The sequence below is a fragment of the Chamaea fasciata genome, unplaced genomic scaffold, assembly GCF_029207755.1.
Source record: "Chamaea fasciata isolate MVZ Bird 193981 ecotype frontalis unplaced genomic scaffold, bChaFas1.0.hap1 SCAF_391, whole genome shotgun sequence".
NCBI classification, from domain to species: domain Eukaryota; kingdom Metazoa; phylum Chordata; class Aves; order Passeriformes; family Sylviidae; genus Chamaea; species Chamaea fasciata.
Window position 1 is genome coordinate 1 of NW_027094476.1, and position 26,810 is coordinate 26,810.

At 47.7% G+C, this 26,810-nt stretch overlaps 1 protein-coding gene across 3 annotated transcripts; it reads left to right on the plus strand.

Annotated features, from left to right (window-relative positions):
* The first annotated feature begins 147 nt into the window (after positions 1 to 147).
* Positions 148 to 26,687, plus strand: PRMT5 (protein arginine methyltransferase 5). 3 transcript variants are annotated; one of them, XM_066208639.1, is made up of 17 exons: positions 148 to 272; positions 2,461 to 2,580; positions 3,604 to 3,689; positions 4,475 to 4,609; positions 6,258 to 6,361; positions 7,674 to 7,723; positions 8,943 to 9,106; positions 10,327 to 10,488; positions 12,123 to 12,200; positions 13,311 to 13,369; positions 15,047 to 15,169; positions 17,096 to 17,271; positions 19,690 to 19,799; positions 22,352 to 22,445; positions 23,754 to 23,870; positions 24,837 to 24,901; positions 26,320 to 26,687. In XM_066208639.1, the coding sequence occupies exons 1-17, from the start codon at positions 167 to 169 to the stop codon at positions 26,470 to 26,472; spliced, it is 1,902 nt and encodes a 633-aa protein (XP_066064736.1). In that variant the 5' UTR covers positions 148 to 166; the 3' UTR covers positions 26,473 to 26,687. The 3 variants fall into 3 exon arrangements, with proteins under 3 accessions (XP_066064736.1, XP_066064737.1, XP_066064738.1); XM_066208640.1 differs by having other exon boundaries at positions 26,323 to 26,687; XM_066208641.1 differs by having other exon boundaries at positions 22,400 to 22,445.
* The last annotated feature ends 123 nt before the right edge of the window (positions 26,688 to 26,810 follow it).

The following is a 26,810-nucleotide window of genomic DNA, read 5'->3' on the forward strand; positions in this document are numbered from 1 at the left end:
TCCTCCGCGCTCTCCCATTGGCTCGCGGCACCCCGCGGGCGGGCACAACCCCTGCCCTTTGATTGACAGCGCCGCCGCGCCGTCCTATTGGCCGCCCCGTAGGCGGGCTGGGCGCTGATTGGCCGCCTCCTGACGGTCGGAGGAGGCGGCGGCGGCGGCGGCGGCGATGGCGGCGGGGCCGGGAGCGGCGGGCGCCGCTCGCGTCTCCTCGGGCCGCGACCTGAGCTGCGTGCCGGAGGTGGCGGGAGCGCTGGGCGCCGTGGCCAGGCAGGGGGTGAGAGCGGCGGCCGCGGAGAAACGCGCCCGAAGCCCCGCGGGCAGCGGCCCGGCGGCGGCGGCCGGAACGGCCCCGGGGCTGCGGGAGGGCCCGGGACTGCGGCGGGAACCTCCGGGCCCCCTCGGGGATCCCCAAACCCCCTCAGGGATCGTAAAATCCCCTCAGGGATCCCCAAATCCCCTCAGGGATCCCCTAATCCCCTCAGGGATCGTAAAATCCCCTCAGGGATGGTAAAATCCCCTCAGGGATCCCCTAATCCCCTCAGGGATCCCCAAATACCCTCAGGGATCCCCTAATTCCTTCAGGGATCGTAAAATCCCCTCAGGGATCCCCAAATCCCCTCAGGGATCGTAAAATCCACTCAGGGATCCCCAAATCCCCTCAGGGATCCCCGAATCTCCTCAGGGATCCCCAAACCCCCTCAGGGATCCCCTAATTCCCTCAGGGATCGTAAAATCCACTCAGGGATCCCCAAATCCCCTCAGGGATCGAAAAATCCCCTCAGGGATGGTAAAATCCCCTCAGGGATCCCCAAATCCCCTCAGGGATGGTAAAATCCCCTCAGGGATCCCCAAACCCCCTCAGGGATGGTAAAATCCCCTCAGGGATCCCAAAATCCCCTCAGGAATCCCCTAATCCCCTCAGGGATCGAAAAATCCTGTCAGGGATCCCCAAATCCCCTCCGGGATCCCAAAATCCCCCCCAAATGCTCTCCCAGTATATCCCAGTGTGTCCCAGTTCCCTCCCAGTTCATCCCAGTTTGATCCCGGTTCCCTCCCAGTTCATCCCAATTCATCCCAGTAAGGCCGGACCCCCTTCCCAGTATAAACCAGTAACTCCCAGTAACCCCAATTCCACTCCCAGTCCATCCCAGTACAAACCAGTGACCCCAAACCCACTCCCAGTCCATCCCAGTACAAACCAGTGACCCCAAACCCACTCCCAGTCCATCCCAGTATAAACCAGTGACCCCAAACCCACTCCCAGTCCATCCCAGTACAAACCAGTGACCCCAAACCCGCTCCCAGTCCATCCCAGTACAAACCAGTGACCCCAAACCCACTCCCAGTCCATCCCAGTATAAACCAGTGACCCCAAACCCACTCCCAGTCCATCCCAGTATAAACCAGTGACCCCAAACCCACTCCCAGTCCATCCCAGTACAAACCAGTGACCCCAAACCCACTCCCAGACCCTCCCAGTATAAACCAGTGACCCCAAACCCACTCCCAGTCCATCCCAGTATAAACCAGTGACCCCAAACCCACTCCCAGTCCATCCCAGTACAAACCAGTGACCCCAAACCCGCTCCCAGTCCCTCCCAGTATAAACCAGTGACCCCAAACCCACTCCCAGACCCTCCCAGTATAAACCAGTGATCCCAAACCCACTCCCAGTCCATCCCAGTATAACCCAGTGACCCCAAACCCGCTCCCAGTCCATCCCAGTATAAACCAGTGACCCCAAACCCGCTCCCAGTCCATCCCAGTATAAACCAGTGACCCCAAACCCACTCCCAGTTCATCCCAGTATAAACCAGTGACCCCAAACCCGCTCCCAGTCCATCCCAGTATAAACCAGTGACCCCAAACCCACTCCCAGTTCATCCCAGTATAAACCAGTGACCCCAAACCCGCTCCCAGTCCATCCCAGTACAAACCAGTGACCCCAAACCCACTCCCAGTCCATCCCAGTATAACCCAGTGACCCCAAACCCGCTCCCAGTCCGTCCCAGTATAAACCAGTGACCCCAAACCCGCTCCCAGTCCCTCCCAGTATAAACCAGTGCCCCCAAACCCACTCCCAGTCCATCCCAGTATAAACCAGTGACCCCAAACCCGCTCCCAGTCCATCCCAGTACAAACCAGTGACCCCAAACCCGCTCCCAGTCCGTCCCAGTATAAACCAGTGACCCCAAACCCACTCCCAGTCCCTCCCAGTACAAACCAGTGACCCCAAACCCGCTCCCAGTCCATCCCAGTACAAACCAGTGACCCCAAACCCGCTCCCAGTCCATCCCAGTATAAACCAGTGACCCCAAACCCGCTCCCAGTCCCTCCCAGTATAAACCAGTGCCCCCAAACCCACTCCCAGTCCATCCCAGTATAAACCAGTGACCCCCAACCCGCTCCCAGTCCCTCCCAGTACAAACCAGTGCTCCCAGTTCATCCCCGTTCTCCCCAGGTTTGATTTCCTGTGCATTCCCCTGTTCCACCCGCGGCACCGGCGGGAATCCGGGGCGGGGCCGGCGCGGGATCGTCCCGGGCCCCAAACCCGCTCCGACCTGGTGCTGGCCGGCCGAGGTGGGCACTGGTTTATACTGGTTTATACTGGTTTGGACTGGTTTGGACTGGGAGGGGAGTGGGGGCGTTCTCTGGGTGATTTTTGGGGTGAATTTTGGGGTGAATTTGGGGGATTTTGGGGCTGATTTTTTGGGCGAATTTTGGGAGATTTGGGGATTTTTTTGGGGTGAATTTTGGGGAGAATTTGGGGGATTTTGGGATCAATTTTTTGAGAGAGTTGAATATTTTGGGGGATTTGGGGATTTTTTGGGGTGAATTTTGGGGTGAATTTGGGGGGTTTTGGGGCTGATTTTTTGGGCGAATTTTGGGAGATTTCGGGATTTTTTGGGGGTGATTTTTGGCTGGATTTTGGGGTGAATTTGGGGGACTTTAGGATTGATTTTTGGGTGAATTTTGGGGGATTTTGGGATTTTTTGGGGTGAATTTGGGGGATTTTGGGGCTGATTTTTTGGCTGGATTTTGGGGGATTTTGGGATTTTTGGGGGTGATTTTGGGATTGATTTTTGGGGTGAATTTGGGGGATTTTGGGATTGATTTTGGGAGATTCTGGGATGGATTTTTGGGGCGAATTTGGTTGGTTTTGGGGTTGATTTTTTTGGGTGATTTTGGGGTGGGTTTTGGGGTGAATTTGGTTGATTTTGGGATTGATTTTTTGGGGGATTTTCGGGTTGATTTGGGGTGATTTTTGGGGTGAATTTGGGAGATTTTGGAGCTGATTTTTGGCTGAATTTTGGGGTGAATTGAGGTGAATTTTGGGGGTTTTGGGGGTTCAATTTTTGGGGTGAATTTGGGGGATTTTGGGATGGATTTTGGGGCGAATTTGGGTGGTTTTGGGATTGATTTTTTGGGGTGATTTTTGGGGTGAATTTGGGGGATTTGGGGATCGATTTTTTGGGGGAATTTTGGGGGATTTTGGGATTGATTTTTGGCTGGATTTTGGGGCGAATTGAGGCGATTTTCGGGGTGGATTTTGGGGGATTTGGGGATGGATTTTTGGGGTGAATTTGGGGGATTTTGGGGCAGACTGGAACACGCTGATCGTGGGGAAGTTGTCGCCCTGGATCCGCCCCGACTCGCCCCTGGAGCACGTCCGCAAGAACTCCCAGAAGGTGAAATTTGGGGCGAATTCCGGGGATTCGGGGAAAATTTGGGGCCAATTTTTAAATTAAATTTGGGGGATTTTGGGGCCAATTTGGGGTCAATTTTTAAATTAAATTTGGTGAATTTTGGGGCGAATTTCCTGACAATTTTTTTTATTAAATTTGGTGAATTTTGGGCTGAATTTCCTTACAATTTTTTTATTAAATTTGGTGCATTTTGGGGCCAATTTTGTGACAATTTTTAAATTAAATTTGGGGGATTTTGGGGCCAATTTTGTGACAATTTTTTCATTAAATTTGGTGCATTTTGGGGCCAATTTTTTGACAATTTTTAAATTAAATTTGGTGAATTTTGGGCTGAATTTCCTGACAATTGTTTCATTAAATTTGGGGCATTTTGGGGCCAATTTTGTGACAATTTTTTCATTAAATTTGGTGCATTTTGGGGCCAATTTTTTGACAATTTTTAAATTAAATTTGGTGAATTTTGGGCTGAATTTCCTGACAACTTTTTCATTAAATTTGGTGAATTTTGGGCTGAATTTCCTGACCACTTTTTCATGAAATTTGGGGCATTTCGGGGCGAATTTCGGGATGAGTTTTTTTTTAACGAAACCTGGTGGATTTTGGGGTCAATCCTGAGTGGATTTCGGGCGAATTTTGTGGGAATTTCGCCGGAATTCCCGCGGGATTTTTTTTTGGGGGTGGGGGGGGGAATCTCCGGAATCTCTGGATTTTGCCGGATTTTGCCGGATTTTGCCGAATTCGGGTGGTTTTGTGCCCCCCCCCCCCAGGCGCTGCGGCAGGAGCTGGATTTCGGCGCCTACCTGGGCCTGGCCGCTCACCTGGTGCCGCTCCGGGGTCCCCACAACCCCAACCTGGCCCGGGGGCTCAGCGCCCACCTGCACAGCGGCCACCACGCCACGCAGGTCGCTGGGGATACTGGGTTGTACTGGGGGATACTGGGAGGGGGAGGAACGGCGGGGGGACGGCGAAGAAAGGGTTAAAAACGGGGAGAAAAGGGTTAAAAACGGCGAAGAAAGGGTTAAAAACGGGGAAAAAAGGGTTAAAAACGGGGGAAAAAAGGGTTAAAAATGGGGAAAAAAGGGTTAAAATGGGGAAAAAAGGGTTAAAAGTGGGGAAAAAAGGGTTAAAAATGGGGGGGACAAGGTTAAAAAGGGGGTTAGGGGTTACTGGTTTATACTGGTTTGTACTGGGAGGGGACTGGGTTATACTGGTGTATAGTGGGAGGGGGAAAAACGGGGAAGAAACGGCAAAAAAGGGGTTAAAATGGCTAAAAAAGGGTTAAAAATGGGGGGAAAAAGGGGTGGGAAAAGGGGGAAAATGGGATTGGGGGTTACTGGTTTGGACTGGGAGGGGACTGGGTTATACTGGTGTATAGTGGGAGGGGGAAAAAACGGGGAAAAACGGTGAAAAAATGGGGAAAAAAGGGTTAAAAATGGGGAAAAAAGGGTTAAAAATGGGGAAAAAAGGGTTAAAAACGGGGGAAATGGGATTGGGGGTTACTGGTTTGGACTGGTTTGTACTGGGAGGAGACTGGGTTGTACTGGGGGATGCTGGGAGGGGGAGAAACGGGGGGGAAACGGGGAAGAAAGGGTTAAAAATGGGGAAAAAAGGGTTAAAAATGGGGAAGAAAGGGTTTAAAACGGGGTTAGGGGTTACTGGTTTATACTGGTTTGTACTGGGAGGAGACTGGGTTATACTGGTGTATAGTGGGAGGGGGAAAAAACGGGGGAAAACGGTGAAAAAATGGGGAAAAAGGGTTAAAAATGGGGAAAAAAGGGTTAAAAATGGGGGAAAAAGGGTTAAAAACGGGGGAAATGGGATTGGGGGTTACTGGTTTGGACTGGTTTGTACTGGGAGGGGACTGGGTTATACTGGTGTATACTGGGAGGGGGAAAAAACGGGGGAAAACGGTGAAAAAATGAGGAAAAAAGGGTTAAAAATGGGGAAAAAAGGGTTAAAAATGGGGGAGATGGGATTGGGGGTTACTGGTTTGGACTGGTTTGTACTGGGAGGGGACTGGGTTGTACTGGGGGATGCTGGGAGGGGGAGAAACGGGGGGGAAACGGGGAAGAAAGGGTTAAAAACGGGGAAAAAAAGGGTTAAAAATGGGGAAGAAAGGGTTAAAAACGGGGTTAGGGGTTACTGGTTTATACTGGTTTGTACTGGGAGGGGACTGGGTTTTACTGGTGTATACTGGGAGGGGGAAAACGGGGAAAAACGGTGAAAAAATGGGGAAAAAAGGGTTAAAAACGGGGAAAAACGGGTTAAAAATGGGGGAAATGGGATTGGGGGTTACTGGTTTGTACTGGTTTATACTGGTTTGTACTGGTTTGGACTGGTGTGGACTGGGAGGGGATTTTGGGGCGATTTGGGGGCGTTAGAAGGGTCAAAAACGGGGAGAAACGGGGGAAAAAAAAATGGCGATTTTCGTACTGGTTTGTACTGGTTTATACTGGTGTGTACTGGTTTATACTGGTTTATACTGGTTTGGACTGGTTTGGACTGGTTTGGACTGGTTTGCACCGGTCCAAACTGGTTTGCACTGGTCAGTTCTGGGTGCAGGTGCCGCTGGTGGCGCCGGAGGATTCCCGCGATGACGTCATCGGGAACGAGGCCCCGCCCCCGGGGGGCGACGACGAGAACACCTGGGAGTGGTCAGGGGGGAAAACGGGGCGAAAAACGGGGATTTGGGGAAAAAATGGGGATTTGGGGAAAAATGGGAATTTTGGGGGAAAAACGGGGATTTGGGGGAGAAAATGGGATTTTTGGGGGGGGATAATTTCGGGATAATTTTGGGGATAATTTGGGGGATTTTGGGGATAATTTTGGGGATAATTTCAGGATAATTTTGGGAATTTTTGGGGATGATTTTGGGGATAATTTGGGGATAATTTTGGGGAATTTTTGGGGATAATTTTGGGGTGAATTTGGGGGATTTTGGGGATAATTTCGGGGTAATTTTGGAGGAATTTCAGGATGATTTTGGAGGAATTTTCGGGGATGATTTTGGGGATAATTTGGGGGATTTTGGGGAATTTTCTGGCATAATTTTGAGGTGAATTTTGGGGATTTTGGGGATAATTTTTGGGATAATTTCGGGATAATTTCGGGATAACTCTGGGAATTTTCGGGGGTGATTTTGGGGCTGGTTTGGGGAATTTTGGGGATAATTTTTGGGATAATTTCGGGATAATTTCGGGATAATTTTGGGATAACTCTGGGAATTTTCGGGGGTGATTTTGGGGCTAGTTTGGGGGATTTTGGGGATAATTTTCGGGATAATTTTGGGGATAATTTCGGGATGATTTCGGGATAACTCTGGGAATTTTCGGGGGTGATTTTGGGGCTGGTTTGGGGGATTTTGGGGATAATTTCGGGATAATTTCGGGATGATTTCGGGATAACTCTGGGAATTTTCGGGGGTGATTTTGGGGCTGGTTTGGGGGATTTTGGGGATAATTTTTGGGATAATTTGGGGATAATTTGGGGATAATTTCGGGATAACTCTGGGAATTTTCGGGGGTGATTTTGGGGTTGGTTTGGGGGATTTTGGGGATAATTTTGGGGATAATTTCGGGATGATTTCGGGATAATTTCGGGATAACTCTGGGAATTTTCGGGGGTGATTTTGGGGCTGGTTTGGGGGATTTTGGGGATAATTTTTGGGATAATTTGGGGATAATTTCGGGATAATTTCGGGATGACTCTGGGAATTTTCGGGGGTGATTTTGGGGCTGGTTTGGGGGATTTTGGGGATAATTTTGGGGATAATTTTGGGGATAATTTGGGGATAACTCTGGGAATTTTCGGGGGTGATTTTGGGGCTAATTTGGGATAATTTTGGGGATAATTTCGGGATAATTTCGGGATAACTCTGGGAATTTTCGGGGGTGATTTTGGGGCTGGTTTGGGGGATTTTGGGGCCGCCCAGGTGTGCCCAGGTGTGCCCCTCCCCTCCCCCCCCAGGTGGCACAACTTCCGCACCCTCCTCGACTACAACAAGCGGGTGGCGCTCGGTGAGGGGCGGGGCCTCCTTTCAAAGGGGCGGGGCTTCCCCTGGGAGGGGCGGGGCTTCACAGAAGAGGGGCTGGAGCTAACTGAGGGGTGCGGCTTGGCCTGAGGGGGCGTGGCCTGGGAGGGGGCGGGGCTTTGCGGAAAGACGGCGGGATAATCTAAAAGAGGCGGGGCTTACTTGGGAGGAGGCGTGGCCTCGCGTAAAGGGGCGGGGCTTAGCAGAGAGAGGGCGGAGCCTCAGCTGGGAGCAGGGCGAGGTTATACTGGTTTATGCTGGTCCATACTGGTGTATACTGGTCCATACTGGTTTATACTGGTCCATACTGGTTTATACTGGTCCATACTGGTTTATGCTGGTCCATACTGGTTTATAGTAGTCCGTACTGGGTTGTACTGGTCTATGCTGGTTTGTACTGGTTTGTAGTGGTTTGTATTGGTCCGTACTGGTTTATATTGGTCTGTATTAGTCCAGACTGGTTTATACTGGTGCATACTGGTTTATACTGGTCCGTAGTGGTTTATACTGGTTTGTACTGGTTTTTTCCAGCCCTGGAGCTGGGCCCGGACCTGCCCTCGGCCCCGGCCCTGGCTGGCTTATACTGGTCCATACTGGTCCATACTGGGATATAAAGGCTTACAATGGGTGATATGGATCCATACTGGTTTATACTGGTCCATACTGGTTTATACTGGTTTGTACTGGTCTTTTCCAGCCCTGGAGCTGGGCCCGGACCTGCCCTCGGCCCCGGCCCTGGCTGGCTTATACTGGTCCATACTGGTCCATACTGGGATATAATGGCTTACAATGGGTTATATGGATCCATACTGGTTTATACTGGTCCGTAGTGGTTTATACTGGTTTGTACTGGTTTTTTCCAGCCCTGGAGCTGGGCCCGGACCTGCCCTCGGCCCCGGCCCTGGCTGGCTTATACTGGTCCATACTGGTCCATACTGGGATATAATGGCTTACAGTGGGTTATATGGATCCATACTGGTTTATACTGGTCCGTACTGGTTTATACTGGTTTGTACTGGTTTTTTCCAGCCCTGGAGCTGGGCCCGGACCTGCCCTCGGCCCCGGCCCTGGCTGGCTTATACTGGTCCATACTGGTCCATACTGGGATATAATGGCTTACAGTGGGTTATATTGATCCATAGTGGTTTATACTGGTTTGTATTGATCCATACTGGTTTATACTGGTTTGTACTGGTTTTTTCCAGCCCTGGAGCTGGGCCCGGACCTGCCCTCGGCCCCGGCCCTGGCCCGCTGGCTGGGGGAGCCGGTGAGGGCGGCCTTGCTCCCCACCAGACTCTTCCTCACCAACAAGAAAGGATTCCCAGTGCTGGGCCGGGGTCACCAGCGCCTGCTGGGACAGCTGCTCAAGGTACTGGGACATACTGGGTTATACTGGGTTATACTGGGAGGGGATTCGGGGGGAGGTTGGGCAACCAATAGGGTCCAAAATGGGGGAAAAATGGGGCTTTGGTACTGGTTTGTACTGGTTTGTACTGGTTTATATTGGTTTATAATGGTTTATACTGATTTGTTGTGGTCCGTACTGGTCCATACTGGTTTATACTGGATTGTACTGGTTTGTCGTCGTCCATACTGGTTTGTATTAGTTGTTTACTGGTACATACTGGTTTATAGTGGTTTGTATTGGTTGTTTACTGGTTCATACTGGTTTATACTGGTTTGTATTGGTTGTTTACTGGTTCGTACTGGTTTATACTGGTTGATGCTGGTTTATACTGAGCCAGAATGGTTTATATTGGTCCGTACTGGTTTATATTGGTTTATATTGTTTTATACTGGTCTGTATTGGTTTGTACTGGTTTGTATTGGTTTATACTGGTTTATACTGATTTATCGTGGTCCATACTGGTCCATACTGGTTTATACTGGTTTATATTGGTTTATATTGGTTTATACTGGTTTATACTGATTTATCGTGGTCCGTACTGGTCCGTACTGGTTTATACTGGTCCATACTGATCCAGAATGGCTTATACTGGTTCATGCTGGTTTATATTGGTTCATACTGGTCCATACTGGTTTATACTGGTTAATGTTGGTCTATACTGGTCCAGAATGGTTTATACTGGTCCATACTGGTTTATGTTGGCTTATACCGGTTCATACTGGTTTGTACTGGTTTATACTGGTCCATACTGATTTATACTGATCCAGAATGGTTCATGCTGCTCCATGCTGGTTCATACTGGTCCATACTGGTTTATACTGGCCTATACTGGTTCCACATTAACCTGTGGAGCTCCGTACCGGTTCATAGTGGTTCATACTGGTTTATATTGATTTATACTGGTTCATACTGGTTCGTACTGGTTCATACTGATTTATACTGGTTCATACTGGTTTGTACTGGTTCATACTGGTTCGTACTGGTTCATACTGGTCCAAACTGGTCCATACTGGTTTCTCTCACAGCTGGACGTGCAGGTCATCGTGCAGGGCGCCCCCTGGCGCTTGGCTTACACTGGTTTATACTGGTCTATACTGGTTTCATATTAACCTATAGAGCTCCGTACTGGTCCATACTGGTCCGTACTGGTCCATACTGGTCCGTACCGGTCTCCCCCGCAGCTGGACGTGCAGATCATCGTGCAGGGCTGCCCGAGGCACGGCGGGCGCCCCCTGGCGGCCTACCTGCAGTACCTGGAGCACCTGGGGCAGCACCGCCCGCCGCCCTCGGCCTACGAGCTCTACGCCCGCGGCTACGAGGATTACCTGCAGAGCCCCCTGCAGGTGAGGCGCGGCGCTGCAGCCCGGTTCCCACCGGTGCTCTCCCAGTAAGGCCAGGGCCCAGACCAGTAACAACCAGTAAGGGGAAAACCCCAAACCAGTAACTAAAAAGTCGTTCCCGGTTCGTGCCAGTGACCCCAAATTGGCTCCCAGTGACCCCAAACCCTCTCCCAGTCCATCCCAGTTCATCCCAGTTCAGCCCAGTTCATCCTAGTGACCCCCCAGTAACCCCAGAGCCCAAACCAGTAAGTCCCAGTAAGGAAACGCCCCAAACCAGTAACAGAAAACTCGTTCCCGGTTCGTCCCAGTGACCCCAAATTGGCTCCCAGTGATTCCAAACCCTCTCCCAGTTCATCCCAGTCCATCCCAGTTCAGCCCAGTTCATCCCAGTGACCTCCCGGTAACCCCAGAGCCCAAACCAGTAAGTCCCAGTAAGGGAAAATCCCAAACCAGTAACAAAATACTCGTTCCCAGTTCGTCCCAGTGACCCCTAATTGGCTCCCAGTGACCCCAAACCCTCTCCCAGTCCATCCCAGTTCATCCCAGTTCAGCCCAGTTCATCCCAGTGACCTCCCGGTAACCCCAGAGCCCAAACCAGTAAGTCCCAGTAAGGGAAAACCCCAAACCAGTAACAAAAGACTTGTTCCCAGTTCATCCCAGTGACCCCAAATTGGCTCCCAGTGACCCCAAACCCTCTCCCAGTCCATCCCAGTTCATCCCAGTTCAGCCCAGTTCATCCCAGTGACCCCCCAGTAACCCCAGAGCCCAAACCAGTAAGTCCCAGTAAGGAAACGCCCCAAACCAGTAACAGAAAACTCGTTCCCGGTTCGTCCCAGTGACCCCAAATTGGCTCCCAGTGACCCCAAACCCTCTCCCAGTTCATCCCAGTTCATCCCAGTTCATCCCAGTTCATCCCAGTTCAGCCCAGTCCATCCCAGTTCAGCCCAGTTCATCCCAGTGACCGCCCAGTAACCCCAGAGGCCAAACCAGTAACTCCCAGTAAGGAAAAAACCCCAAACCAGTAACAAAATACTCGTTCCCGGTTCGTCCCAGTGACCCTAAAGCCTCTCCCAGTTCATCCCAGTTCATCCCAGTCCCTCCCAGTCCCTCCCAGTCTATCCCAGTGACTCGGAACCAAACGGGAAAACCGGGAATTTCGCCCAAAATTTTGGGATGAAAAGACGGAAATTTTAGGAAAAAACCCCGGAATTCTTTTCGGATTCTTTTTTTGGGGACGAAAACGTGAATTTCGGGAAGTTTGTTTTTTGTTGTTGTGGTGGGGGGGAGGGGAAAAAGGGAATTTCGAGAGAATCCGGGTGGAATTCGGGGAATTTTGGGTAGAATTTGGGAATTTTGGGGGTTTTGGGGGGAATTTTGGGTGGAATTCTGGGGAATTTTGGGTGGAATTTGGGGAATTTTGGGTGAAATTCTGGAGAATTTTGGGTGGAATTTGGGAATTTTGGGGGATTTTGGGTGAAATTTTGGAATTTTGGGTGGAATTTGGGAATTTTGGGTGGAATTTGGGAATTTTGGGGGAATTTGGGTGGAATTTGGGAATTTTGGGTGGAATTCTGGGGAATTTTGGGGGGAATTTGGGGAATTCTGGGAATTTTTGGGAATTCCGGGCGTTTTTCCAGCCCCTGATGGACAACCTGGAGTCGCAGACCTACGAGGTGTTCGAGAAGGATCCCATCAAGTACTGCCAGTACCAGCAGGTCCGCTCATTTGCATAAGATTTGCATCTCATTTGCATGCTCCCAACCCACCCCATACGTTTCCCTGCTGCTACCAGCGGGTCAGCTCATTTGCATAAAATTTGCACGCGATTTGCATATCCAGAATACACCCCGTCATGTTACGCGTCACTACTGGGGGTGCGAGCTCATTTGCATAAAATTCGCATCTCATTTGCATACGCAGAAGCCGCCCCTTACCGTTTCCTCCTGGTAGCAGGAGGTCGGCTCATTTGCATAAAATCTGCCTCTCATTTGCATGCCCAGAACACACTCAGTTAAATTAACTGCCATTGCTAGTATGTGAGCTCATTTGCATAACATCTCCATCTCATTTGCATACCCAGAACACACCCAGTTAGATTAGCTACTACTACTGGGATGCGAGCTCATTTGCATCAAATTTACATCTCATTTGCATACACAACCCAACCCTTGCAAATCCCGCCTGGTAGCAGCAGGTCGCCTCATTTGCATAAAATCTGCATCTCATTTGCATGCTCCCAACCCGCCCTGTTCCGTTCCCCGCTGCTACCGGCTGGTGAGCTCATTTGCATCTCATTTGCATATTCACAAGCCTGCACGTGCCAGCAGGTTCCCTCATTTGCATGCCATTTGCATAATTTCCCTAACCGGCCCAGGTTCTAATTGGCGTATTAACAGCCTGATTTGCATATTCATTGCCTTAGTTTTGTGTCGATTTTCTCATTTGCATACGGCTGCCTCATTCGCTTGGGCGGGGCCTAATTTGCATAAACTTCTTTGTGATTTGCATAAACGTTTCGATAGCTGGTTTGATGATCAGCGTGATTTGCATAGCCCCGCCCTTCATTTCCGGGCCGGGCAAACTGCCTGCTCTCTCCATTCGCTTGACCACGCCCCTAATTTGCATGAAGCAGCTGTAATTTGCATACAGAGCTCATTAATTTACATACGCGCGGTTCTAAGTGGTGTATAACGGCGTTGATTGGCACGGCTGCTGCTCTAATTTGCATAGCCACGCCCCCTAATCAGCGCGAGCAAGGGGATGAGGTGGTTTGAGTGTGGCCACGCCCCTCGATTTGCATAAATTTGCATATTTCCTCCCCCCAGGCCATTTTTAGGTGTCTGCAGGATCGGGTGCCCGAGGGGGAGCGGGAGACGAACGTGCAGTGAGTGCCCCCAAAAATCCCCCAAAATTACCCAAAATCCCCCCAAATCCCCCCAAAAAATCACCCAAAATCCCCAAAATCCAAAAACCCCGCCCCAAAAATCCCCAAAATCCCCAAAAAATCCCCGAAATTCAGCCCCAAAATTCCCCGAAAATGCGGCCGGAAAAGACCCAAAAACCGTCCCAAAAATGACCCGAAATCCCCCAAATCCGCCCCAAAATTCGCCCAAAATTCGCCAAAATTACCCCAAATCCCCCAAAATCCCAAAAATCTGCCCCAAACTTCTCAAAAATCCAAAAAACCCGCCCCAAAAAATCCCCGAATTCCCCAAAATTCTCCCTCGAAAATCCCAAAAATCACGAAAAAAATCCCGCTTGGAAATGCCCGAAAATCCATCCGGACCTGGCGCCAAAATCGCCCAAATTCACCTCAAAATCGGCCCCAAATCGCGCCAAAATTCCCAAAAATCCGGCCCTAAAATCCCCAGAATTCCCAAAAAATCCCAAAAAGCCTCAAATCCCCAAAATTCCAGCCCCAAAAATACCCAAAATGCCCCAAAATTGGCTCCGGAATTGCCCCAAAATCCCCGGAATTCCCCCCAAAATCAGCCCCCAAATTCCCAAAAATCTGATCCAAAAATCCCCAAAATTCCCCCAAAATTCCCAAAAAATCCCCGAATTTCCCCCCAAAATTCCTCAAAAAATCCCCAAAAATCCCCCAAAAAATCCCCCAAATCCCCCAAATTCCCCAAAATTTCCCCAAAAATTCTCAAAATTCCTCAAAAAATCCCCAAAAATCCCCCCAAAAATCCCCCAAATCCCCAAAATTCCCCAAAATTTCCCCCAAAATTCCCCCAAATTCCCCAAAAATCCCCCAAATTCCCCAAAAAATCCCCAAATTCCCCAAAATTTCCCCAAAATTCCCCAAAATTCCCCAAAAATTCCCCAAAATTCCCCAAAATTCCAGCCCCAAAATGCCCAAAAATCCCCCCCCCCCAATTTTTGGTGTTTTCGGGGTTTTTTTTTCTGTTAATTTTGGTGTTTTTGGGGTAATTTTGGGCCGTTTTGGCCGATTTCGGGGTGAATTTTGGGGTTTTCGGGGGCGCAGAGGCCGATTTTGGGGTGAATTTTCCCATTTTTGGGTTTTTTTTAGGCCGATTTTGGGGTTTTTTGGGGGGCTGATTCTGAAGGTTTCTGTGGTTGCTTTCGGGGTTTTTTTGGGGTGATTTTGGCGGTTTTTGGGGGAATTTTGGGTGATTTCGGGGTGAATTTGGGGGTTTTCGGGGGCGCAGAACCCGATTTTGGGGTGAATTTTCCCATTTTGGGGTTTTTTTAGGCCGATTTTGGGGTTTTTTGGGGGGCTGATTCTGGGGGTTTTGGTTTTTTGGGTTAATTTTGGGGTTTTTGGGGTAATTTTGGGCCGTTTTGGCCGATTTCGGGGTGAATTTCGGGGATTTCGGGGGCGCAGAAGCCGATTTTGGGGTGAATTTTCCCATTTTTGGGTTTTTTTGGGCCGATTTTGGGGTTTTTGGGGGGCTGATTCTGGGGGTTTCGGGTTTTTTGGGTTAATTTTGGGGTTTTTGGGGTAATTTTGGGCCGTTTTGGCCGATTTCGGGGTGAATTTTGGGGTTTTCGGGGGCGCAGAGGCCGATTCCGAGGTGCTCGGTCCCCATTTCAGGGTGGTCATGGTGCTGGGGGCCGGCCGGGGGCCCCTGGTGGCCGCGGTGCTGCGGGCCGCCCGCCAGGCCGGCGCCAGGGTCCGGCTCTACGCCGTCGAGAAGAACCCCAACGCCGTGGTCACGTGAGTGCCCATCGATGCCTGACCGATCGGGACCGATCGGGATCGATAGGGATCGATCAGGATCGATAGGGATCAATAGGGATCGATGGAGATTGATAGGAATCAATAGGGATCAATAGAAATTGATGGAGATTAATAGGGGTTGATGGAGATCAATAGGGATTGACGGAGATCAATGGGGATCGATAGGGATTGATAGAGATCAATAGGGATCGATAGGGATTGATAGAGATCAATAGGGATCGATAGGGATTGATAGAGATCAATAGGGATCGATAGGGATTGATAGAGATCAATAGGGATCGATAGGGATCGATAGGAATCAATAGGGATCAATAGGGATTGATGGAGATCAATAGGGGTTGATAGAGATCAATAGGGGTTGACCCAGATCAATAGGGATCAGTAGGGATCAAAAGGAACCAAGAGGGATCAATAGGAGTTGATAAAGATCAATAGAGATCAATAGGAGTTGATAGAGATCAATAGGGATTGATAGAGATCAATAGGGGTTGACAGAGATCAATAGGGATCAATAGGGATTGATAGAGATCAATAGGGATCAATAGGGATTGATAGAGATCAATGGGAGTTGATAGAGATCAATAGGCATCGATACAGATTGATAAGAATCAATACAAATCAATAGGCATTGATAGAGATCAATAGGGATCAATAGGGGTTGGTAGGAATCAATAGGGAGCAGTAGGGGTTGATCGGGATCAGTGGGGATCGATGGGAATCAGTAGGGATGGATAGGGATCAGTAGGGATCGATGGGAATCAATAGGGAGCAGTCGGGATTGATAGAGGTCAATACGGGGCAATAGGGGGCAATAGCCTTTGATGGGGACCAATAGGGATTGACAGAGACCAATGGGGATCAATAGGGATCGATAGGAACCAATAGGGGTCAATAGGGGTTGACAAAGATCGATAGGGATGAATAGGGATTGATGGGGATCAATAGGGATTGATAGGGATCAAAAGGGGTTGATAGGGATCAATAGAGATTGATAGAGATCAATAGGGATCAGTGGGGATCGATAGGGATTGATGGGGATCAATAGGGATTGATAGAGATCAATAGGACCCCATAGGGTTTGATAGAGATCAGTAGGGATTGATAGAGGTGAATAGGAATCAGTAGGGATCGATAGGAATCGATAGGGATCGATAGGGATTGATAGAGATCCATGGGGAGCAATAGGGATTGGTAGAGGTCAGTAGGAATCAGTAGGGATCAATCGGGATCAATAGGGATCGATAGTGACCGATAGAGATCAATAGGGGTTGATAGAGATCAGTGGGGAGGAACAGGGGTTGATAGAGATCAATAGGAATCAGTAGAGATCAATAGGGATCAATCGGGATCAATAGGGAGGAACAGGGGTTGGTAGAGATCAATAATGATTGATGGAGATCAATAGGAGTTGATAGAGATCAATAGAGGTCAATGGAGATCAATAGGGATCGATAGCGATCAATAGGGATCAATAGGGAGCGGGGCGGGTTATCGATCACCAATATTTTATCGATCCCCGATCGGAATTTCTCTCTGATCGAGCGGGGCAGTTATTAACGGTTATTAGCGATTATTAACGCGCTAATTAGGGCTAATTAACGCTAATCAGGCTGGAGAACTGCCAGCGGGAGGAGCGGGGGCGGGTTATCGATCACCAGTATTTTATCGATCGCCGATCGGGATTTCTCCCCGATTGATCAGCGCGGTTATTAGCGATGATTAACGCGCTAATTAAGGCTAATTACCGCTAATTAGGCTGGAGAACTGCCAGCGGGAGGAGCGGGGGGCGGGTTATCGATCACCAGTATTTTATCGATCGCCGATCGGGATTTCTCCCCGATTGATCAGCGCGGTTATTAGCGATGATTAACGCGCTAATTAAGGCTAATTAACGCTGATCAGGCTGGAGAACTGCCAGTGGGAGGAGTGGGGCTCGCAGGTGTCGGTGGTGCCGCGCGACATGCGGGGCTGGGCGGCGCCCGAGCCGGCGGACGTGGTGGTGTCGGAGCTGCTGGGCTCCTTCGGCGACAACGAGCTGTCCCCGGAGTGCCTGGACGGGGCCCGGGGCTGCCTCAAGGGTGGGCGGGGGAAAACGGGGGGATAAAACCACGGGAAAATCGGGATAACACCACGGGAAAACGGGGGGGAAAGCACGGGAAAACGGGGGGAAAACACGGGAAAGCCGGGATAAAACCACGGGAAAACGGGGGGGAAAACACGGGAAAGCCGGGATAAAACCACGGGAAAACGGGGGGAAAACACGGGAAAATCGGGATAACACCACGGGAAAATGGGATAAAACCACGGGAAAACGGGGGGAAAGCACGGGAAAACGGGGGGGAAAGCACGGGAAAACGGGGGGAAACCACGGGAAAATGGGGGGAAAAACCACGGGAAAACGGGGGGAAAACACGGGAAAACGGGGGGAAAAGCACGGGAAAGCCGGGATAAAACCACGGGAAAATGGGGGAAAAATAATGGGGAGAAATGGGGGAAAATAATGGGGAAATTGGGGAAAAATAATGGGGAAACGGGGGGAAAAACGACGGGAAAACCGGGATAAAACGACGGGAAAACGGGAATAAAACCACGGGAAAACGGGGGGAAAAACACGGGAAAATCGGGATAACACCACGGGAAAATCGGGATAACACCACGGGAGAATGGGGGGAAAAGCACGGGAAAACGGGGGGAAACCACGGGAAAACGGGGGGAAAAGCACGGGAAAATCGGGATAACACCACGGGAAAACGGGGGGGAAAAGCACGGGAAAACGGGGGGAAAAGCACCGGAAAACGGGGGAAAAAGCACAGGAAAATCGGGATAACACCACGGGAAAACGGGGGGAAAAATAACGGGAAAACGGGGGGAAAAATAACGGGAAAACGGGGGGAAAAGCACGGGAAAATCGGGATAACACCACGGGAAAATCGGGAGAAAACCTCGGGAAAACGGGGGGAAAAATAACGGGAAAACGGGGGGAAAAGCACGGGAAAATGGGGGGAAAACCACGGGAAAACGGGGGGAAAAGGACGGGAAAATGGGGGGAAAAGGACGGGAAAACAGGGGGAAAATAACGGGAGAACGGGGGGAAAATAATGGGGGAACAGGGGAAAAATAACGGGAAAACCGGGATAAAACCACGGGAAAAGGGGGAAAAATAATGGGGGAAATAGGAGGAAATGACGGGAAAATGGGGGAAAAATTATTGGGGAAATGGGGAAAAAATAATGGGGAACAGGGAAAAATGCAACGGGAAAATGGGGAAAAATAACGGGGAGAAATGGGGGAAAATAATGGGGAAACGGGAAAAAAAATAATGGGGGAAACGGGGGAAAAACGACGGGAAAACCGGGATAAAACCACGGGAAAAGGGGGGAAAAATAATGGGGGAAAATAATGGGGGAAACGGGGGGAAATGACGGGGAAACAGGGAAAAAAATAATGGGGAGAAATGGGGGAAAAACCGGGAAAATAGGAAAAAAAAAAAAGGGGGAAATGGGGGGAAAAACCGGGAAAATGGGCCAGAAAAAACAACGGGGAGAAATGGGGGAAAAACGGGGGGGAAATGGGGAGGAAATGGGGGAAAAACGGGAACAAAAGTGGGGAAAAATGGGGGGAAGGGGGGAAAAAAGGGAGGGAGAGGTGGGGGAAGGGGAGAGGGAAAAATGGGGAATGGGGAAAAAATTGGGAGAGGAAAGGGGGAAAAAAAAGTGGGAAAAACGGCCGAAAAATGGGAGGATTGGGATAAATTGGGGGGAAAAAGAGGAATTTGGGGGGAGGAAAATGGGAATTTTGGGGGGAAAAACGGGAATTTTGGGGGGAGGAAAATGGGAATTTTGGGGGAAAAAAATGGGAATTTAGGAGGAAAAAATGGGAATTTTGGGGGGAGGAAAATGGGAATTTTGGGGGGAAAAATGGGAATTTAGGGGGAAAAAATGGGAATTTTGGGGGGAAAAAATGGGAATTTTGGGGGGAAAAAATGGGAATTTTGGGGGAAAAAATGGGAATTTTGGGGGAAAAATGGGAATTTTGGGGGGAGGAAAATGGGGATTTAGGGGGGAAAAAATGGGAATTTTGGGGGGAAAAATGGGAATTTTGGGGGGAAAAAATGGGAATTTTGTGGGAGGGATAATGGGAATTTTGTGGAGGAAAAACCGGGAATTTTGTTGGGGGGGAAAAACGGGAATTTTTGTGGGGGAAAAAACGAGGATTTTGTGGGGAGGAAAATGGGAATTTGGATGGGAAAAAATGGGAATTTTGATGGGAAAAAAATGGGAATTCGGGTGAGGAAAAAACTGAATTTTATGTGGAAAAATGTTTTACTGGGAAAAGGGCGTTTGGATGGGGAAAAAAAAAAGGGAATTTTGGATGGGAAAATGAATTTTTTTGGGGGGAAACCCGTCGGGTTTGGGGCGGAACGGGGGGATTTGTGTCCGGGCGGTCGCGGGGTTTTTCCTGCGATCCCGAACGTTGCGGATTTTTCGGAATTGCAGCGGACGGGGTGTCCATCCCCCAGTCGTACACGTCCTTCCTGGCTCCCGTCTCCTCCTCCAAACTCTACAACGAGGTGCGCGGCTGCCGCGAGCACGACCGGCACCCCGAGGTGGGAGAAACGGGGGGAAAATGGGAAAAATGGGAAAAATGGGGGGAAATATGGGGGAAAATGGGGGAAAAATGGGGAGAAACGGGGGGAAAATGGGGGAAATGGGGGAAAATGGGGAAAAAATGGGGGAAAAATGGGGGGAAATGGGGGAAAATGGGGGAAAATGGGGGAAATGGGGGAAAAATGGGGGGAAATGGGGAAAAATGGGGAAAAATGGGGGAAAAATGGGGGAAAAATGGGGGGAAATATGGGGGAAAATGGGGGAAAATGGGGGAAAAGTGGGGGAAAAAAGCAAGAAAAAAATAGGAAAAAACAGGAAAATGAGAAAAGAGGGAAAAAAGGGGGAAAAAAGGGAAAAAAAAAAGGGAAAAAATGGGGGAAAAATGGGGAAAAATAAGAAGCAAGGCGAAAAAATGGGGAAAAAAGCAAGAAAAAAATAGGAAAAAAGGGGGAAAAAAGGAGAAAAGTGGGAAAAAGCAAGAGAAAAATAGGAAAAAGGGGAAAAATGAGAGAAGAGGGAAAAAAGGGGAAAAAGTGGGAAAAAAGGGGAAAAAGGAAAAATGAGAAAAGGGGGGGAAAGGGGGAAAAGGGGAAAACGGGAAAAGGGGAAAGAAATGGGGAAAAAACAAATAAAATAGGAAAAAAAGGGGGAAAATGAGAAGGAAAAAAAGGGGGGGAAAATGGAGAATTTTAAATTTAAAAAATGGAAAAAAATTGTGGGAAAAACTCGAAAAATTTGATTAAAAAATGGGAAGAAAAAAAAAGGAAAAAATGGAGAATTTTGATTTAAAACACAGGGAAAAAAAAAAAACAAAGAAAAAAAAGGAAAAGTTTGGTTAAGAATGGGGAAAAAATGGAGGAAAAACAGGAAAAAAAAACTGAGGAAAAAACCCGAAAAATTTGATTTAAAAACAGGAAAAAAATTGAGGAAAAAACCTGAAAATTTTGATTAAAAAGTGGGGAAAAAACTGAGGAAAAAACCCCCAAAAAATTGATTTTGAAATGGGGAAAAAAAATTGAGGAAAAAACCCGGAAAATTTGATTTAAAAATGCAAAAAAAAAAAAATGAGAAAAAAACCACGAAAATTTTGATTTAAAAAACAGGAAAAAATTGAGGAAAAAACCTGAGAATTTTGATTAAAAAATGGGGAAAAATTGAGGAAAAAACCCAAAAATTCGATTTTAAAAAAAAGGGAAAAAAATTGAGGAAAAAACCCCGAAAATTTTGATTAAAAAATGGGAAAAAAAGTTGAGGAAAAAACCTGAAAATTTTGAGTCAAAAATGGGGAAAAAACTGAGGAATAACGGGAAAAAACCCGAAAATTTTGATTAAAAAATGGGAAAAAAAATTGAGGAAAAAAACTCGAAAAATTTGATTAAAAAATGGGAAAAAAAATTGAGGAAAAGACCCGAAAAGTTCGATTTAAAAATGGGAAAAAAATTGAGGAAAAACGGGAAAAAAAATGAGGAAAAAACCCCGAAAAATTTGATTAAAAAATGGGAAAAAATTGAGGAAAAAACCCAAAAATTCGATTTAAAAAAGGGGAAAAAAAATCGAGGAAAAAACCCCAAAAATTTTGATTAAAAAATGGGAAAAAAATTGAGGAAAAAAACTCGAAAAATTTGATTAAAAAATGGGAAAAAAAATTGAGGAAAAGACCCGAAAATTTCGATTTAAAAATGGGAAAAAAATTGAGGAAAAACGGGAAAAAATTGAGGAAAAAACCCCGAAAAATTTGATTTAAAAATGGGAAAAAAAATTGAGGAAAAGACCCGAAAAGTTCAATTTAAAAATGGGAAAAAAATTGAGGAAAAACGGGAAAAAAAATGAGGAAAAAACCCCGAAAAATTTGATTAAAAAATGGGAAAAAATTGAGGAAAAAACCCAAAAATTCGATTTAAAAAAGGGGAAAAAAAATCGAGGAAAAAACCCCAAAAATTTTGATTAAAAAATGGGAAAAAAATTGAGGAAAAAAACTCGAAAAATTTGATTAAAAAATGGGAAAAAAAATTGAGGAAAAGACCCGAAAATTTCGATTTAAAAATGGGAAAAAAATTGAGGAAAAACGGGAAAAAATTGAGGAAAAAACCCCGAAAAATTTGATTTAAAAATGGGAAAAAATTGAGGAAAAAACCCAAAAATTCGATTTAAAAAAGGGGAAAAAAAATCGAGGAAAAAACCCCAAAAATTTTGATTAAAAAATGGGAAAAAAATTGAGGAAAAAAACTCGAAAAATTTGATTAAAAAATGGGAAAAAAAATTGAGGAAAAGACCCAAAAAGTTCGATTTTAAAATGGGAAAAAAATTGAGGAAAAAACCCAAAAATTCGATTTAAAAAAAGGGAAAAAAAAATCGAGGAAAAAACCCCAAAAATTTTGTTTAAAAAATGGGGAAAAAAAACTGAGGAAAAAAATGGAGAATTTTGATTTAGAAAAACGGGGAAAAAAATCGAGGAAAAACCCGGAAAATGTTGATTAAAAAAATGGGAAAAAAATTGAGGAAAGCCGTTGGGATTTGGGGCGAATTTGGGGGGATTTGGGGCCTTTTGCAGGCGCAGTTCGAGACGCCGTACGTGGTGCGGCTGCACAACTTCCACCAGGTGGCGCCGCCGCTGCCCTGCTTCACCTTCGAGCATCCCAACCCAGGTGAGGAAAGTTCCGGAAAACAAAACAAAAACAACAAAAAAAATTCCTGGGGAAAACCGCCAAAATTCCGGGAAAAAAAAAAAAACGGCCCCGAAAAATCTGGGGGAAAAACGCCCAAAATTTGGGGGGGAAACGGCCCAAAAATTCCAGGTGAAAAGTCCCCGAAACTCGAGGGAAATCTCCTGAAAACTCCGAGGAAAATCTCTGAAAAATTTCAGGGAAAATGTCCCAAAAATTCTGGGGAAAAATCTTCAAGATTCCCGGAAGAATCTCCCAAAAAATTCGGGGGAAGATCTGCAAAAAAAAATTCCGGGGAAAATCTCTTGAGAATTCCAGGAAAAATCGGAAAATCTTAAGGGAAATCTCCCTAAAATTCTGGGGAAAATGTCCCAGAAATTCCGGGGGAAAATCGCCCCAAAAATGGGGAAAAATTCCAAAAAAAAAAGGTGGCAAAAAAAGGAAAGAAATGGGAAAAAAAAATTCGGGAAAAAATGCGAAAAAAATCCCAGAAAATCCAAAAAAAAAAATCGCCAAAAAAATCAGAAAAAAAAATGGGGGGAAAAAAAAAAAAAAACGGAAAAAAACTTTGAAACTGCACAGGAAAAAGTGGGAATTTTCGGGATTTTTTTCCCCGATTTGACGGAATTTGGGGATTTTTCCAGACCCTTCCCCCGACAACAGCAGCTTTAAAAAAAGAAAAAAATAAAAGAAAAAACTCCAGAAACAATGGGGGAAATTCCAGGAAAAAAGAAAAAAATAGAAAGAAAAAAGGGAAAAAAATGAAAAAAAAAATAATAAAAGAATCAGGGAGAAAAAGGGGAAAAAAATGGTGAAAAAATTGTGAAAAAAATTGGGAAAAAATCCAAAAATAAGGGGAAAAAATCCGGAAAAAAAGGGGGAAAAAATTCCAAAATGAGGGGGAAAAAAAATCAAAAAAAAGGGGGAAAAAATCTAAAAAAAAAGGGGGGGAAAAAATCGTGAAAAAATCCGAAAAAAAATGGGGAAAAAATCCAAAAAAAAGGGGGGGGAAATCCCCAAATGAGGGGAAAAAAAAATCCAAGAAAAAAGGGAGAAAAAAGTCTAAAAAAATCGGGGAAAAAACCCCAAAAAAGTCCCGAAAAAATTACGAAAAATTAAAGAAAATACGGGGAAAAAATCCGGAAAAAATTGAAAAAAACCTGAAAAAAAATGAGAAAAAAATCCGGGAAAAAAAGCGGGAAACCCCCGGAAGTGGGCGGAGACCACGGGGGAATCTTCCGGATTTTTTTTTTTTTCCCGGATTTGACGGAATTTGGGGAATTTTCCCAGACCCTTCCCCCGACAACAGCCGCTTCACGGAGCTGAGCTGGCGCGTGCAGGTGGGGACGGTGCTGCACGGCTTCGCCGGCTACTTCGAGACACGCCTCTACCGTGACGTCACCCTCAGTGAGGGCGGGGCCCAACGGGGGGCGGGGCCCAACGGGGGGCGGGAAAATGTAAAAATTTGGAGGAAAAACGGTGAAATTTGGGTGAAAAACGGGGAAAAAATGAGGTTGGGGAAGGGGGGAGTGGGCGGGGTTTGGAGTTGGGGGGCGTGGCTTGGCGGGGTGTGGTCGTAAGGGGGCGTGGCCTGAGGGAAATGGGGGGAATGGGGTTAGGAAAAGGAGAAGGGGCGGGGCTTGGGTTTGGGGCGGGGCTTGGGGGGGTGGGGGGGAAGAAGGGAAAGTTTGGGCAAAAGATGGAGGATTTTGGGTAAAAGTTTAATGGAAAAAGGGGGAAAAGCTGCAAAAAAAAAAGGGGAAGAAAAGGGAAAATTGGGGGGAAACCTAAAAATTTTGGGGGGAAAAGGGAAAAATTGGGGAAAAAAACCCCAAAAACTTTGGGGAAAAAGGGAAAATTCAGGAAAAACCAAAATTTGGGGGGATAAAAGGGAAAATTGGGGAGAAAAAAACCTTAAAAATTTGGGGGAAAAAGGGAAAAATTGGGGGGAAAAACCCAAAAATTTGGGGGGAAGAAAAGGGAAAATTTGGGAAAAAAAAACTCAAAAATTTGGGGGGAAAAAGGGAAAATTGGGGAAAAAACCCAAAATTTGGGGGGAAAAAGGGAAAAATTGGGAAAAAAAATCAAAAAATTTGGGGGGGAAAAAAGGGAAAATTGGGAGAAAGAAAAACCCAAAATTTGGGGGGAAAGCCTCAAAATTTTGGATGAAAAAGCAAAAAAAATTGAGGGGGAAAACGGGAAAATTTGGGAATTTTTGAGGCTAAGTTGGGAAAATTGGGGGAAAAAAAATGGGAAATTTTTGGGGGAAAATTTTGAGGGATTTGGGGGTAAAAATGGGGAAATTTTGGGGGAAATTTCGGGGGAAAGCCCTGGGAATTTTGGGGTAAATTTGGGGGGTTTTGGGATTTTCAGGCATCCGGCCCGAGACGCACTCCCCGGGCTTGTTCTCCTGGTTCCCCATTTTCTTCCCCATCAAGGTGAGTGAAAAACGGGAATTTGGGGGAAAAAATGGGAATTTGGGGGGAAAAACGGGGATTTGGGGGAAAAAATGGGAATTTGGGGGAAAAAACGGGGATTTGGGGAAAAAAATGGGGATTTTGGGGAAAAAACAGGAATTGGGGGAAAAAATGGGGATTTGGGGGAAAAAACTGGAATTTGGGGGAAAAACGGGAATTTGGGGAGAAAAAAACGGGGATTTGGGAGAAAAAACAACGGGAATTTTGGGAGGAAAAAATCGGGAATTTTGGGAGAAAAATGGGGATTTTGGGGAAAAAAACCCAAAAACGGGAATTTGGGGAGAAAAACGGGGATTTGGGGAGGATAAAATGGGAATTTTGGGGAAAGAAAATGGGAATTTTGGGAACAAAAAACCGCAGGAATTTTGGGAGAGAAAATGGGAATTTTGGGAGAGAAAAACGAGGATTTGGGGAGAACAAAATGGGAATTTTGGGGAAAAGAAAGGGGAATTTGGGGGAGAAAACAATGGAAATTCTGGGAAAAAAACAGGGATTTTGGGAAAAAAAAACCAAAAATGGGAATTTGGAGGGAAAAATCCTGGGAATTTGGGGAGAAAAACGGGAATTTTGGGAGAAAAAATGGAATTTTGGGAGACTACAATGGAAATTTTGGGTGAAAAAAAACCAGGAATTTTTAGAGGGAAGAAAAAAGGGAATTTTGGGAGAAAAATGAGGATTTTTGGGAAGAAAACCCGGGAATTTTGGAGAAAAAAACGGGAATTTTGGGGGAAGGAAACAGGAGTTTTGGGGGGAAAAAATGGGAATTTTGGGAGAGAGAAAAATGGGGAATTTTGGGTGAAAAATTCCGGAATTTCGGACGGAAACTTGGGGGAGGGGGGGGGAAAAAAAAGGGAATTTTGGGCCCAAACTTGGGGAGGTTTGGGCGGAAATCCGGGAATTTGGGGCGGAAATCCGGGAATTTGGGGCGGAAATCCGGGAATTTGGGGCGGAAATCCGGGAATTTGGGGCGGAAAATCGGGAATTTGGGGCACACATTTTGGCGGCCATATTGGCGGGCGTGACCACTCGCACCTCAGCCGCCATCTTGGTGGGCGTGGCCACTCCTGTTGCCGGCCATCTTGGTGGGCGTGGTCACACTTTGGCGGCCATATTGGCGGGTGTGACCACTCCTATTGTCGGCCATCTTGGTGGGCGTGGCCACTCCCATTTTGGCGGCCATCTTGGCGGGTGTGACCACTCCCACCTGGTCAGCCATCTTGGTGGGCGTGGCCACTCACAGTGGCCACCTTGGTAAGCGTGGTCACACTCCGGCGGCCATCTTGGTGGGCGTGGCCACTGCCCATCCTCTCGCCCATCTCGGTGGGCGTGTCCCAGCTGACTCCTCCCCCTTTTTTGCTCCCCTCCCCCCCCTCCAACAGCAGCCGGTGCCGGTGCGGGCGGGCCAGGAGGTGGCGGTGGCGTTCTGGCGCGTGGCCACGCCCACCAAGGTGTGGTACGAGTGGGCGGTGACGGCGCCGGCGTGCTCCGCCCTCCACAACCCCACCGGCCGCTCCTACACCATCGGTCTGTGAGGGCCACGCCCACGCCGGGCCACGCCCACGCCGGGCCACGCCCACGCCGGGCCACGCCCACGCGGGGACAATAAACGGCTGCAGACACCTCGGCTCCGAGCCTTGCGGGGAATTATGGGAGTTTCGGGGGGAAGATCCGGGAATTTCCGAGGGAGTTTTGGGAGAAAAATCCGCTAATTTTGGCGGGAAAATCCAGGGATTTGGTTGGGAAGAAGTCCTGGGATTTTTTTTGGGGGGGGGGGGGGAGGGGGGTGTGCGGAAAAGTTCTGGAATTTTTTGTGGAAAAGTCCGGGAATTTTGGGGGAAATTTGGGAATTTTGGGGGATTTTGGGGGGGAA